Genomic DNA, 15,728 nt, shown 5'->3' with positions numbered 1-15,728 from the left:
AAAAAAACTACTGATGCCAGTGGTGGAACTACAGGGCTCACAAAGGTCATACCTATGACCATGCCCTGGAGTTCCACCGCCGGACTCGGAAGGAAGGGCTCTGGCTGGGGTTCAGGGGGGCCCTTCATGGTTTCTTGCATTGGGGCCCTGAAGGTTCTAGTTACGCCACTGCTCGTCCCCACGCCCTTTCCTGACTGGCCGGGCTGCGTGCTCGGATAAGGGTCTGATATAGACTTTGGGGGGACCTCCACGCTGTTTTTTTCAGCGTAGGTCCTCCCCTTTATGCCCATACCAGGTAACGGGGCTAGCGACGTGTCAATCTCGCCAATGGAGGCGGCAATATTGACTTCCTGTGCTAGTCCCGTCTACCTGGAGCCGCGTTCAAAATTAACAGACTTTTCTCCGTGTGTGGGCAAGTCCATTCATATGAAAAGTCCGGCGGATTAGCGCACAGACGGGTGAATTGTCTGCTAAGTCCAGCAGGCAATTTTGAGTCAAAACTTCTTTCTAAGTCCACCGGACTTTTGGGAAAAAAAAGTCAGCCGGAGCTCACACACAGGCGGATTGTCCAGCGGACTCTGGTCTGATCGTGTGTACGGGGCATATGAATCGCAGACTTGACTCATAGAGGCATGATGGGATTTGTATTTTCACCACAGCTAGAGGGCCGAGGTTGCCTACCCCTGCCTTAAGAGTTCCCTTCACTGGAACTAAGAGGCCAAGCCCAACCCCTGAAAAACAACCCCACACCATAATCCCCCATCCATCAAATGATTTGGACCAGTGCACAAAGCAAGGTCCATAAAGACATGGATGAGCGAGTTTGGGGTTGAGGAATTGACCTCAACCTGATAAAACACCTTTGGCATCAATTAGAGTGGAGACTGCAAGCCAGACCTTTTCATCCACTTCCATGCCTGACCTCACAAATGTGCTTCTGGAAGAATGGTCAAACCTTCCCATAGACACACTCCTAAACCTTGTGGTAATATAGTGTACATGCCAAGCAGGCTTCTATCACCATTCTGCTATCTTCTATTATATCAGTTTCACTTTATTAATATTGTGGCCCTTGGTAACAAATAGACCCTAAAACTTCTCCGCTTTAAAACATCCTATATCTCTGTGTGACAATGGCCAAGTTTTCCCTATCTGCATAATCAAGCCACATTTAATGAGAATTAATGGAAATAGTGACAACCGGCATTGCCAGTTATTCCAAAATTGCACATCACTCGTTGTATAGCAAAAGGTAATGTGACAAAAATAGTGAAGTCTGCTGCAGTGATACAATAATAGTATTGCAATACTATAGATAATGAGTGGGAACTACGAGACCGTGTGAATCTGTGTGAATCTGTGTGCACACAGAGCAGACATGTTGTAATACACCACAGATGTACTGAGGTGAACAATGAGGAAGTATAAAAATGAAAGATCCCTGTAGCCCTGCGAGATCCCTTCAGTCTGGCCCCTTTTGCTGGTGTAGCGAAGATGTTCCCTAAGTGGATCAATTTGTGGTAATATTGGAACAGGATTTCTCCTGTTGGGCCTCTGGGAAAGCACACTACCTCAATTTCTTTTTCGTACATCACGGAACACAGGGCCACAGTATTTACTGAATGGGTTATATAGGCACCTCTAGGTCATGGATACTGGCACACCCTAGACAGGAAGTTTAGCTCCCTACATAACCCTTCCCCTTACTGGGAGTACCTCAGTTTTTTTGCCAGTGTCTAATATGTTGGTCACGATTAAAAATGTGCTGTACTGAGCTCCACTGGAGAAATCTTTGCTGGGGCAGGCCATGCAACCAGATCCATTCTAATGTCTTTTCCAGGCCGAATTGAATGGTACCCGGGCCTTGTGTCTGAATAAACAAGGTTTTACCTGTAACGCTTCTCTTTCTAGAGAGCTGGACCCCGGGATCCAGTGTTTGGTTTTTTTCAACCATATTTTCCTGGCGGGGTGCTTTACAGACCCAGGATTGTGGATCACCCGATAACAAGGGGCCCCGGTTCCTGAAGGTTTTTTAATGGAGCCCACCGTGAGTGGTGAAGATTGGGTCTGTTTGGTTTACCACAGAACCCTGCAGCCGGATAAGGTAAGGGAGATTCCTAAGGAATTCTTCTAATTCTTGTGGGTTTTCTCCTTTAAGTAAACGTTGCTATGCCTAAAGTCGCCACCGGGGGCTGTCAAGAGCACATACCTGTTCCATGCTTGTCGGTCTTGCTCTGTGTCACAAGCTGCAGGCTTCCTCCGAGCCCAAGCTCCAGGTAGGATGTGGGAAGGTTTTTTTTTTCTTTTTAGGAATGTCCCCCCACAGCTTTCCTTCCAGGGTGGACGACGGAGGGGGGGCAGAGCATCAGCATGGCGTCGGCGTGGTTCAACGCCAGGGGCGGACTGACCATTTGGCTACACGAGCACTTCACGATGGCCCCGGGCCACTAGGGGGCCGTTTCAGGGTTGCCAGCCTCAGTAAAACCAGGGACAGTATGTAAAAATCTGTGTTTTTTTTTACATCTGTCTCTGAAATATCCCTTACCGACATCCTAAAAATCCCGAGATTATAGCTGCCCCACCTCTCCAGTACCTTCTCAGCCAATAGAAGCATGACTGTGTGATTGTATACTGTGTGTGTGTACACTGTGTGGCCCCATAATCTCTGATTGCCCGGGGGGGCCCATAATCTCCTATTGCCCGGGGGCCCCATAATCTCCTATTCCCCGGGGGCCCCATGAGTTGTCAGTCCGCCCCTGTTCAACGCCCACAACACGGGCCATGCATAGCTATAAGGGTGCACTTTTTGCAGGTGCACACAGCTAAAGGAGGGACACCGGCAGGTGGATGGCATGTGAGTGTGGGTGACACAGGCATTCCTAGGCACGTTTACTTAGCATCAGACTGAGCCTTGATAGTAGCGGCAGTTGCTGAACTATTTTGCTCAGCGGTGGGTGCATTTCTGTTAGTATCTCTGCATTTGTGCTTAGCACTATGGGCAGAAGGGGAGGTACAAATTCCCTGAAAAATGGTGTCTCAAAGAGATCTTCGCCAGGCTCTGAGGACTCACCTCTGCAATGCCATCTTCCCCCGAAAGACCTGGGGAGGCTGGTCAGAGTGAGCCGTCGGGGTCAGGGGCTGCAACTGCTTCTGGCATTTCAACCCCTGTATATATTACTGAGGTTTTTTCCTCAGCTGTGAGTTCCCATGAGTGCTGCCAATCAGTGTCATCTATCAGTGCCAATCAGTGCTGGCTATCAGTGCCCATCAGTGCACTGAGTGCAGGGATGGGCACTTGAACTCAGCAGCTAGGCACATTGTCTATGGGGGATGGCCTGGTGGGGCACGACTGAAATCCGTCTGTTTATTAATGCCACGTGGCGATCTTTAGTATAATTAATAATCACCACACTACTATTTACAATAAACGAATGGAGGTAAATTAAAAAAGTGTCAGTAAAAGGCCTGCCATAAGCACTGTTATGTGTTCCCACGGCACAAAAAAAAAAAGTGCAGCGCTAACTTACTAATCAATAACGTAACAATAATTGTGGAACCCTCAAATGTATGGAAATCTCAATAAACGTCAATATTACCACAATACCGGTGATATGTAATGTCACATATAATACACATCAAACTGAAAAAAGAAATAAAAAATTAAACTTAGCAGGGATTAACTACAAGTGCAATAATTCCACTGATATGTGATTTCACATGTAATACAGATCAAAATGATAATAAGACATCTTTTTTTTTACTTGGCAGGGATGGTGGAAACCCCTCTACAGATAATTGCAATACAAATTAACTTCAAGTGCAACAACTTTTTAGTTGGGAAGTTCACACCATTATAGCCCTTTGGATTTTTTATTGTTTAAATTGTTACACTTAATTTTATATGTTTTAGTTACTATTATAATGTGAATTTTTGCGCTTGAAGTTAATTTTCCACCACCCTTGCTCATCCATGTCTTTATGGACCTTGCTTTGTGCACTGGTGGGCAGTCATGTTGGAACAGAAAGGGGACGTCCCCAAACTGTCCCCACAACGTTGGGAGCATGAAAGTATCCAAAATATCTTGGTATGCTGACGCCTTAAAGAGGAAGTAAACCCTGATGAGTTTACTTCCTCTTTGATTCCCTGTAAAGGCAAAGCATAATGGACTACTATGCATCACATCACATCGCATCGCATAGTAGTCCATTATGTGTCATTTACCTGACACAGGAGCCAGCAAAGTCACCACTGTCCCCTGTAGTCCGGAGCATCCATATTCTCACAGGTAAGCCTTAATCTAGGCTTACTTGTAGGTCAAAGTGTGTTATAAGGGTTTACAACCACTTTAAGAGTTCCCTTCACTGGAACTAAGGGGCCAAGCCCAACCCCTGAAAAACAACCCCCCACCATAATCCCCCCCCCCCCTCCACCAAATGATATGGACCAGTGCACAAAGCAAGGTCCATAAAGGCATGGATGAATGAGTTTGGGGTGGAGGAACTTGACTGGCCTTCACATTAAAGTGGAGACTGCGAGCCAGACCTTCTCATCCAATATCAGTGCCTGAGATCACAAATGCTCTTCTGGAAGAATGGCTAAGCATTTCCATAGACACACTCCTAAACCTTGTGGACAGCCTTCCCAGAAGAGTTTAAACTGTTATAGCTGCAAAGGGTGGGCCAACCCAATATGGAACCCTATGGACTAAGACTGGGATGCCATTAAAGTTCTTGTGCGTGTAAAGGCAGGCGTCCCAATACTTCTGGTAATACAGTGTATATGTGTGTGTGTGTATATATATATATATATATATATATATATATATATATATATATATATACACATACATATGCAATAGGCTGCGCACGCCTATGCCCTCTCCCCTTATTTTATTTTCGGTACAGACATTCCCTATAGCACAGTTTCAAATTTATCTCAATGTTGTTCTTTAATTAGACTGGTGATCCAAGAGGATGTCACTATTGTATGTAGACGTAATCTGACAGTCCGGTAGGTAGTAGGCCATCATTCTTATCACAGTCTTGGAGCCCTGGATCCTTTATTTACAGGTTCAAGAGATTTGATAAATTTTATGTGATAAAAGATGAAAAGAAAAATAATAATCAGCAGAAATCCTGATAGTATTACCCGGGTCATGTTCTGTATCACTACTGGGTCATATTCACCTAAGGAAAAAATAAAAAATAAAGTAAGCTCTCCACTAATTTGCAACCAAAGAATACCAAATAATAACTTGCAGGTTGTTTGAATGTGGTGTTGTCTGTAGTGGAAGTAAACCCATCGATTTAAACAGTTTAAAATAAAAGGCATGCCGGGAATGCTAACTGCACATTATCATCCAATGGCTGGTGTCGTAACGAATCACATGTGCAGCACTATGCATAGCAGCTGAAGATTAAACAGAGGCAAAGATGGCAGCTTCCTTGGCTGAAAACGATAGGGGAGTTTACTTCCACTTTTAGGTTTGACAATGCTGATTTCCAAGGGTGTCTACGTTCTCCTCCAGAGCTGCATTGAAGGACTGAATGTAGCCAGGCCAGTCATCAGAAATTTGGGACCCCTTACACAGCTTCAGGCCTGGGCCCCCTGGGGCCTGACCACCAACATTCCCCAGGGCCCACCTACTGGCCGCCCCAGTGAGTCCACCTCCACCCAGCACCATCCATCCCTCTCCATAATATATCCCCAACTCTGACCAGCACCACCCATCCCTCTCCGTAATATATCCCCACCTCCACCCAACACCATTCATCCCTCTCCATAATATATCCCCACCTCCACTCAACAATATCCATCCCTCTCCATAATATATCCTCACCTCCACCCAACACCATCCATCCCTCTCCATAATATATTACCACCTCCGCCTGTCACCATCCATCCCTCTCCATAATATATTCCCACCTCCACCCATCCCCATCCATCCCTCTCAACAATATATCCCCACCTCCGCCCAGCACCATCCATCCCTCTCCATAATATATCCTCACCTCCGACCAGCACCATCCATCCCTTTCCATAATACATCCCCACCTCCGCCCAACACCATCTATCCCTCTCCACAATATATCCCCACCTCTGACCCAGCACCATCCATCCCTCTCCATAATATATCCTCACCTCCACCCAACACCATCCATCCCTCTCCATAATATATTCCCACCTCCGCCTGTCACCATCCATCCCTCTCCATAATATATTCCCACCTCCGCCCATCACCCTCCATCCCTCTCAACAAAATATCCCCACCTCCGCCCAGCATCATCCATCCCTCTTCATAATATATCCTCACCTCCGACCAGCACCATCCATGCCTCTCCATAATACATCTCCACCTCCACCCAACACCATCTATCCCTCTCCACAATATATCCCCACCTCTGACCCAGCACCATCCATCCCTCTCCATAATACATCCCAACCTTTGCCCAGCACCATCTATTCCTCTCCATAATATATCCCCACCTCCAACAAGCACCATCCATCCCTCTCCATAATATATCCCCACCTCTGACCAGCACCATCTATCCCTCTCCACAATATATCCCCACCTCCGACCCAGCACTATCCATGCCTCTCCATAATATATCCCCACCTCCGACCAGCAACATCCATCCCTCTCCGTAATATATCCCCAGCTACGACCAGCACCATCCATCCCTCTCCGTAATATATCCCCACCTCCGACCCAGCACCATCCATCCCTCTCCATAATATATTCCCACTTCCGCCCGTCACCATCCATCCCTCTCCATAATATATTCCCACCTCCGCCTGTCACCATCCATCCCTCTCCATAATATATTCCCACCTCCGCCCATCACCATCAATCCCTCTCCATAATATATCCTCACCTCCGACCAGCACCATCCATCCCTCTCCATAATACATCCCCACCTCCGCCCAACACCATCTATCCCTCTCCATAATATATCCCCACCTCTGACCAGCACCATCTATCCCTCTCCACAATATATCCCCACCTCCGACCCAGCACTATCCATGCCTCTCCATAATATATCCCCACCTCCGACCAGCAACATCCATCCCTCTCCGTAATATATCCCCAGCTACGACCAGCACCATCCATCCCTCTCCGTAATATATCCCCACCTCCGACCCAGCACCATCCATCCCTCTCCATAATATATTCCCACTTCCGCCCGTCACCATCCATCCCTCTCCATAATATATTCCCACCTCCGCCTGTCACCATCCATCCCTCTCCATAATATATTCCCACCTCCGCCCATCACCATCAATCCCTCTCCATAATATATCCTCACCTCCGACCAGCACCATCCATCCCTCTCCATAATACATCCCAACCTCTGCCCAGCACCATCTATCCCTCTCCATAATATATTCCCACCTCCAACCAGCACCATCCATCCCTCTCTATAATATATCCCCACCTCCAACCAGCACCATCTATCCCTCTCCACAATATATCCCCATCTCCGCCCAGCACCATCCATCCCTCTCCATAATATATTTCCACCTCCACCCAGCACCATCCATCCCTCTCCATAATATATCCCGACCTCCGACCCAGCACTATCCATCCCTCTCCATAATATATCCCCACCTCCGACCAGCACCATCCATCCCTCTCCGTAATATATCCCCAGCTACCACCAGCACCATCCATCTCTCTCCATAATATATTCCCACCTCCGCCCGTCACCATCCATCCCTCTCAACAATATATCCCCACCTTCGCCTAGCACCATCCATCCCTCTCCATAATATATCCCCACCTCCGACCAGCACCATTCATCCCTCTCCACAATATATCCTCACCTCCGACCAACACCATCCATCCCTCTCCATAATACATCCCCACCTCCACCCAGCACCATCTATCCCTCTCCACAACATATCCCCACCTCCGACCCAGCACCATCCATTCCTCTCCATAATATATTCCCACCTCCACACATCACCATCCATCCCTCTCCATAATATATTCCCACCTCCGCACATCACCATCCATCCTTCTCCATAATATATCCCCACCTCCGACCCAGCACTATCCATCCCACCCCATAATATATCCCCAACTCCGACCCAGCACTATCCATCCCTCTCCATAATACATCCCCACCTCCGCCCAGCACCATCTATCCCTCTCCACAACATATCCCCACCTCCGACCCAGCACCATCCATCCCTCTCCATAATACATCCCCACCTCCGCCCAGCACCATCTATCCCTCTCCATAATATATCCCCACCTCCGACCAGCACCATCTATCCCTCTCCACAATATATCCCCATCTCCGCCCAGCACCATCCATCCCTCTCTATAATATATTCCCACCTCCGCACGTCACCATCCATCCCTCTCCACAATATATTCCCACCTCCACCCAGCACCATCCATCCCTTTCCATAATATATCTCCACCTCCACCCAGCACCATCCATCCCTCTCCATGATATATTCCCACCTCCGCCCGTCACCATCCACCCCTCTCCACAATATATTCCCACCTCTGCCCAGCAACATCCATCCCTCTCCGTAATATATCCCCACCTCTGACCAGCACCATCCATCCCTCTCTGTAATATATCCCCACCTCCGACCAGCATCATCCATCCCTCTCCATAATATATCCCCACCTCTGCCCAGCACCATCCATCCCTCTCCATAATATATTCCCACCTCCGCCCGTCACCATCCATCCCTTTCCACAATATATCCCCACCTCCGACCCAGCACTATCCATGCCTCTCCATGATATATCCCCACCTCCGACCAGCACCATCTATCCCTCTCCATAATATATCCCCATCTCCGCCCAGAACCATCCATCCCTCTCCATAATATATCCCCACCTCCGACCCAGCACTATCCATCCCTCTCCATAATATATCCCCACCTCCGACTCAGCACCGTCCATCCCTCTCCATAATATATTCCCACCTCCGCCCGTCACCATCCATCCCTTTCCACAATATATCCCCACCTCCGACCCAGCACTATCCATGCCTCTCCATGATATATCCCCACCTCCGACCAGCACCATCTATCCCTCTCCACAATATATCCCCATCTCCGCCCAGAACCATCCATCCCTCTCCATAATATATCCCCACCTCCGACCCAGCACTATCCATCCCTCTCCATAATATATCCCCACCTCCGACTCAGCACCGTCCATCCCTCTCCATAATATATTCCCACCTCCGCCCAGCACCATCCATCCCTCTACATAATATATTCCCACCTCCGCCCAGCACCATCCATCCCTCTACATAATATATTCCCACCTCCGCCTAGCACCATCCATCCCTCTCCATATTATATCCCCACCTCCGACCAGCACCATCCATCCCTCTCCACAATATATCCTCCCCTCCGACCAACACCATCCATCCCTCTCCATAATACATCCCCACCTCCGCCCAGCACCATCTATCCCTCTCCACAATATATCCCCACCTCCGACCCAGCACCATCCATCTCTCTCCATAATACATCCCCACCTGCGCCCATCACCATCTTTCCCTCTCCATAATATATCCCTACCTCCGACCAGCACCATCTATCCCTCTCCACAATATATCCCCGTCTCCGCCCAGCACCATCCATCCCTCTCCATAATATATTCCCACCTCCGCACATCACCATCCATACCGCTCCATAATATATCCCCACCTCCGACCCAGCACTATCCATCCCTCCCCATAATATATCCCCACCTCTGACCAGCACCATCTATCCCTCTCCACAATATATCCCCATCTCCGCCCAGCACCATCCACCCCTCTCCATAATATATTCCCACCTCCGCAAATCACCATCCATCCCTCTCCACAATATATTCCCACCTCCGCACATCACCATCCATCCCTCTCCATAATATATCCCCACCTCCGACCCAGCACTATCCATCCCTCCCCATAATATATCCCCACCTCTGACCAGCACCATCTATCCCTCTCCACAATATATCCCCATCTCCGCCCAGCACCATCCATCCCTCTCCATAATATATTCCCACCTCTGCAAATCACGATCCATCCCTCTCCATAATATATCCCCACCTCCACCCAGCACCATCCATCCCTCTCCATGATATATTCCCACCTCCGCCCCTCACCATCCATCCCTCTCCACAATATATTCCCACCTCCGCCCAGCACCATCCATCCCTCTCCATAATATATCCCCACCTCCACCCAGCTCCATCCATCCCTCTCCATGATGTATTCCCACCTCCGCCCATCACCATCCATCGCTCTCCACAATATATTCCCACCTCTGCCCAGCACCATTCATCCCTCTCCATAATATATCCCCACTACCAACCAGCACCATCCATCCCTCTCCATAATATATCCCCACCTCTGCCTAGCACCATCCATCCCTCTCCATAATATATTCCCACCTCCGCCCGTCACCATTCATCCCTCTCCACAATATATCCCCACCTCCGAGCCAGCACCATCTATCCCTCTCCATAATATATCCCCACCTCCATCAAGCACCATCTATCCCTCTCCATAATATATCCCCACTTCTGACCCAGCACCATCCATCCCTCTCTCTCCATAATATATTCCCACCTCCGCCCGTCACCATCCATCCCTCTCCACAATATATTCCCACCTCTTCCCAGCACCATCCATCCCTCTCCGTAATATATCCCCACCTCTGACCAGCACCACCCATCCCTCTTCGTAATATATCACCACTTCCGCCCAGCACCATCCATCCCTCTCCACAATATGTGCCCACCTCCTCCCAGCACCATCCATTCCTCTCCATAATATATCCCCACCTCCACCCAGCACCATTCATCCCTCCCCATAATATATCCCTACCTCTGCCCGTCACTATCTATCCCTCTCCATAATATATCTCCACTTCTGCCCAGCACTATCCATCCTTCTCCATAATATATCCCCACCTCCACCCAGCACCATTCATCCCTCTCCATAATATATCCCCACCTCCGACCAGCACCATCCATCCCTCTCCATGATATATCCCCACCTCTGCCCAGCACCATCTATCCCTCTCCATAATATATCCCCACCTACGACCAGCACCATCCATCCCTCTCCATAATATATCCCCACCTTCGCCCAGCACCATCCATCCCTCTCCATAATATATCCTCACCTCCGACCAGCACCATCCATCCCTCTCCATAATATATACCCACCGCCGCCCAGCACCATCCATTCCTCTCCATACCTTTGGGATAAATTAGAGCGGACACGGTGAGCCAGGCATTCTCGTTCAACATCAGTACCTGACTTCACAAATGTGCTTCTGGAAGAATGGTCAAACATTCCCATAGACACACTCCTAAACCTTGTGGACAGCCTTCCCAGAAGAGTTGAAGCTGTTATAGCTGCAAAGGGCGGGCCAAACCCAATATTGAACCCTACAGACTAAGACTGGGATGCCTTTAAATTTCATGTGCGTGTAAAGGCAGTCAACTGAAATGTTATTGAGACCTCCATTTCAAAATATGTTATAGTTACCTTGTTGGCCCACAGTTAATGCCTCGCTCCTCTTTTTCACACCGTTCCTTGAAATTCTTACTTCACAATAATAATTTCCCGGATCCTCCAGCTGAGTTGATTGGATTACATACTGATGAGAAGAACCAAATTCCTGAATTTTCTGTCCATTCTTGTAGAAAGCAAACTGCAGTTCAATGTCATTTCTCATTACAATTGTATTACATGTTAGGATCGTTTGATTGCGTTCTATGTCCACGTCTGGGATCATCTCAATGTTTGGCTTAGAGAAAAGCTCTGTATAGGAAATTAATATAACTGTAAGCATATTTTTTAAGGCACTGACAATCCCTTGCCTCTCTAAGGAAGATAGGGCTACCCTCGATGGCCCTCTAACGCTGGAAGAGATCCAGCGTACTGTGCAGGAAATGGCAGGACAAAAAGCCCCAGGCCCAGACGGCCTCCCGGCGGAGGTCTACCGCCACTTTGGCGAGGTGCTAATCCCGGAAATGTTAAAAGTTTTTAATTGGGCGATAAGAAAAGGGGAACTTCCCTCTTCAATGATGGAATCAACTATAATAGTGATACCAAAAGAAAACAAAGACCCTGATCTTGGCAAAGATCTTGGCAAAGGTCTTGGCGGCTAGACTAAACAGAGTGATAGAAAAGCTCATTCATCCCGATCAATCAGGTTTTATTCCTGGTAGATCCACAAGCATAAACATAAGACGGGTTTATTTAAACCTTCAAATACCAGTGGATGGAGATGGTCAGAGAGCTGTTCTCTCTTTGGACGCCGCCAAGGCCTTTGATACTTTAGAATGGAGCTACCTGTGGAGAGTCTTAGAAGAATTCCACGTGGGACCGGTATTTGTAAAATGGGTAAACATGCTGTATAGATCCCCGGAAGCAAGGATAAGAATAAATAATGACAGCTCGGTTGGGATTCGACTGAAGAGAGGTACGAGGCAGGGGTGTCCTCTGTCTCCCCTCCTGTTTGCTATGGTGATTGAACCCCTGGCCGTGTCCCTTAGATCAAATGTGGGGATAAAAGGATTTAGGAGAGGAGGAAGAAAAAATAGTACTATTTGCAGATGACCTCCTTCTGCTTCTCGGAGATATACAGAACTCAATAGGGGAAGTAATGTATAGAATTAAAAACTTTGGGGACCTTGCAGGACTAAAGATAAATTGGGAGAAATCTTGTATATTACCAATTGATCCCCTGGATAGCCCTCTACCCCGAGAAGCAGCACATCTGCAAATAGTGAGTCAAATGAAATATCTGGGTATTTGTATCACCAAAGATCTCAAACAGTATATAGTGAATAACCTGGCTCCATTATTATCAAAATTTAAGGATAAAATCAACATCTGGAAGAAACTTCCTTTATCGGCAGCAGGCCGATGTAACTTAATTAAAATTATATTTTTACTGCAGCTTTTGTACATTTTACATAATTCTCCAATATGGATCTACAAGAAATGGTTTTATAAGGTGGATTCCATATTCAGAGAATTGATCTGGAAAGGGGGCCAAGCACGTATCAGCTTAAAGACCCTGCAACTTCCAAGCAATGAAGGGGGAGTGGCACTCCCACACCCATTTAGTTATTTTCTAGCGGCCCAGCTACAACATCTGCCTGGTGAGGACATAGAGGATGGTGGACTGAAAAAGAAAATGCCCCTTGAACAATTTCTCGGTAGAGCGCTGGTAGTGGCACTAGAGGCAGGGATCTCTATGCAAGATATTCCTACTCTAGGGTTGATGACAAAGGTGTGGGAAACAACCAAAAGAATACTGGGATATAGGGAGTACTTCCCCTATGGGTTAATATCAAGTTGGGCGAGATACAAAAAATAGGGCAAATAAGGGAGTGGGAAAGAAGCGGCATAAAGTTTATTTACCAGATCTACCAGAATGATCATTTGAAACAATTCCAAGATTTAAGAGATCAGTTTGCAATCCCGAAAAAGTCCTTTTTTAGATATTTGCAGGTTAAACACGCTTTGGAAAAACTATTCGGGGATGTCGCAATAGAATGGTGTGAGATACCAGTAATTAAGGATATATTGCGAGCAAAATCGGGGAAAGGGTTAATATCTAAAACCTATGCAAATCTGTGTAAAGCCGCGTACACACGGGCGGACTGTCTGGCCAACTAAGTCCGTCAGACAATCCGACAGACAGTCCGTCCTACTTTCGAATGAACGGACTTGCCCACACACGGCACTTTTTGAGCGGACTAATACGGCGGACTAAGTCCGCCATACTATCTGCCCTACTTTTGAAATGAACGGACTCGCCCACACACGCGGAGGAAAGTCCGCTCATTTCGAGCGCGTCTCCAGGTAGGCGGGGCCCACGAAGGAGAAGTCGCTGACCCCGCCGCCTGGAATGGACTTAAAGGGGAACCCCAACGCCGAAAAAAATCGGCGTGGGGTTCCCCCCCAAGTCCACAACAGACCCTTGTCCGAGCACGCTACCCGGTCGGCCAGGAAAGGGGGGCGAGCCGCACGCCCCCCCCACCCCAAAGCACCTTGTCCCCATGTTGATGAGGACAAGGGCCTCTTCCCGACAACCCTGGCCGTTGGTTGTCGGGGTCTGCGGGCGGGGGGCTTATCGGAATCCGGGAGCCCCCTTTAATAAGGGGGCCCCCGGATACCGGCCCCTCACCCTATGTGAATGAGTATGGGGTACAATGTACCCCTACCCATTCACCTGTGAAAAAAAGTACAAAAAAAACACAACACAGGGTTAAAATATTTTATTGCACAGCTCCGGTGGTCTTCCGTCTTCGGGGGTCTTCTCGCAGGACTCCTCCGCTATCTTCTTGTAGCTCTTTTGCTAGCGGAGGAGTCCGGCTTTCTTCCTCGCCGCTGGCCTCTTCTCCCGACTTCGGGGGTCTTGTCCCCCTCTTCGGTTCTTCTGCCGGGCCACCGCGCCTTCTTATAGCTCTTTTTCAGGCGGTGGCCCGGTCTTCTGTTTTCAATTTCAAAACAGAGGGATCCCCCCTAGACCCACACCTCAACACTGCCTACATCACAGTGATTCCCAAACCCAACAAAAACCACGAAGAAGTTGAAAATTTTAGGCCCATCTCCCTCATCAATAATGACCTCAAAATTCTGACCAAAATTTTAGCTAATCGCCTCTCTTCCTTTATTAAAAATTACATTCACAAAGTGGGCTTTATACCGGGCAGACAGGGACCTGACCAAATTAGAAGAGCGGTCGATATTGTCTCCCTCCTCCAATCGGGCTGGAACGGCAAACAAGCTCAGGAAGGGATGCTTTTATCCCTAGACCTACACAAGGCATTTGACGCCATAGACTGGAAATACATTTTCATCCTACTAGACAAATGGGGATTTGGTCCCCGCTTTAAAGGGATCCTGGGCTCTTTGTACTCTAACCCTAAAGCCATGATTCGCATACAAGGCCAACACTCCGAACCACTAACAATAGCCAGGGGAACCCGGCAGGGCTGCCCGCTCTCCCCTCTAACCTTTGCAATGGCGATAGAGACCCTGGCCATTGCAATTCGATCAAACCCAGACATACAAGGTGTCACGGACGGGAAACAAATTCATAAATGCGGTCTATTCGCCGATGATCTACTCCTTTTCCTGACTTCACCGACCATCTCCCTCCCCAACCTATGTAAACTCCTTCAAGAACTCTCAGTCGTCTCAGGACTCATAGTAAATTACACTAAATCCCATGCCCTGAATATCTCTCTCAGACCTGAAACTAAATCAGCTCTGCAGAGCGCTTTCAAATTTAAATGGAGCTATTCCTCCATAGACTACTTGGGAATCAACCTCACTGCCAAGGTGGAACAGTTATATGAGGCTAACTACCCCCCCATATATCGAAAGCTCGAAGAGGATCTGGGACACTGGGAGAAGGGAGAATTATCATGGCTAGGAAGGATATACTCCATTAAAATTACTTTACTTCCGAGATTGCTATACCTTTTCAGGGCCTTACCCATTAATATCAAACTAGATCACTTACGGTCTTTCCAAGCCAAGATAAACAAATTTGTGTGGGGAGGGAGAGGCCATAGGATCCCCCAGCGGACCATGTACAACCACAAATCTCAGGGAGGCTTGGGTCTCCCGAGACTGCTCTGGTACTTTCAGGCAGCAAGAATAGCACAGCTATCCACAGTATACAGTAGAAATGAGAAACCAGACTGGGTCTCCCTGGAGAGTCAGGC

The 15,728-nt window shown here is 48.1% G+C and overlaps 1 protein-coding gene across 1 annotated transcript in view; it reads right to left on the bottom strand.

Annotated features, from left to right (window-relative positions):
* Positions 1 to 4,476: 4,476 nt before the first annotated feature.
* LOC143958863 (high affinity immunoglobulin gamma Fc receptor I-like) overlaps positions 4,477 to 15,728 on the bottom strand; it is a 36,168-nt gene continuing 24,916 nt past the window's right edge. Inside the window, exons 5-6 of the mRNA XM_077467843.1 lie at positions 11,524 to 11,799; positions 4,477 to 5,187 (exon numbers count right to left, since the gene is read on the bottom strand). Coding sequence (XP_077323969.1) covers positions 5,036 to 5,187; positions 11,524 to 11,799 — 428 coding nt within the window. The 3' untranslated portion in view covers positions 4,477 to 5,035. The remainder of the gene's footprint in view (positions 5,188 to 11,523; positions 11,800 to 15,728) is intronic.

The sequence above is a fragment of the Lithobates pipiens genome, unplaced genomic scaffold (assembly GCF_037356315.1).
Source record: "Lithobates pipiens isolate NorthernLeopardFrog02 unplaced genomic scaffold, aLitPip1_a1.2 Scaffold_62, whole genome shotgun sequence".
Classification (NCBI taxonomy): domain Eukaryota; kingdom Metazoa; phylum Chordata; class Amphibia; order Anura; family Ranidae; genus Lithobates; species Lithobates pipiens.
This window is presented reverse-complemented; position numbering and strand designations above follow the sequence as displayed.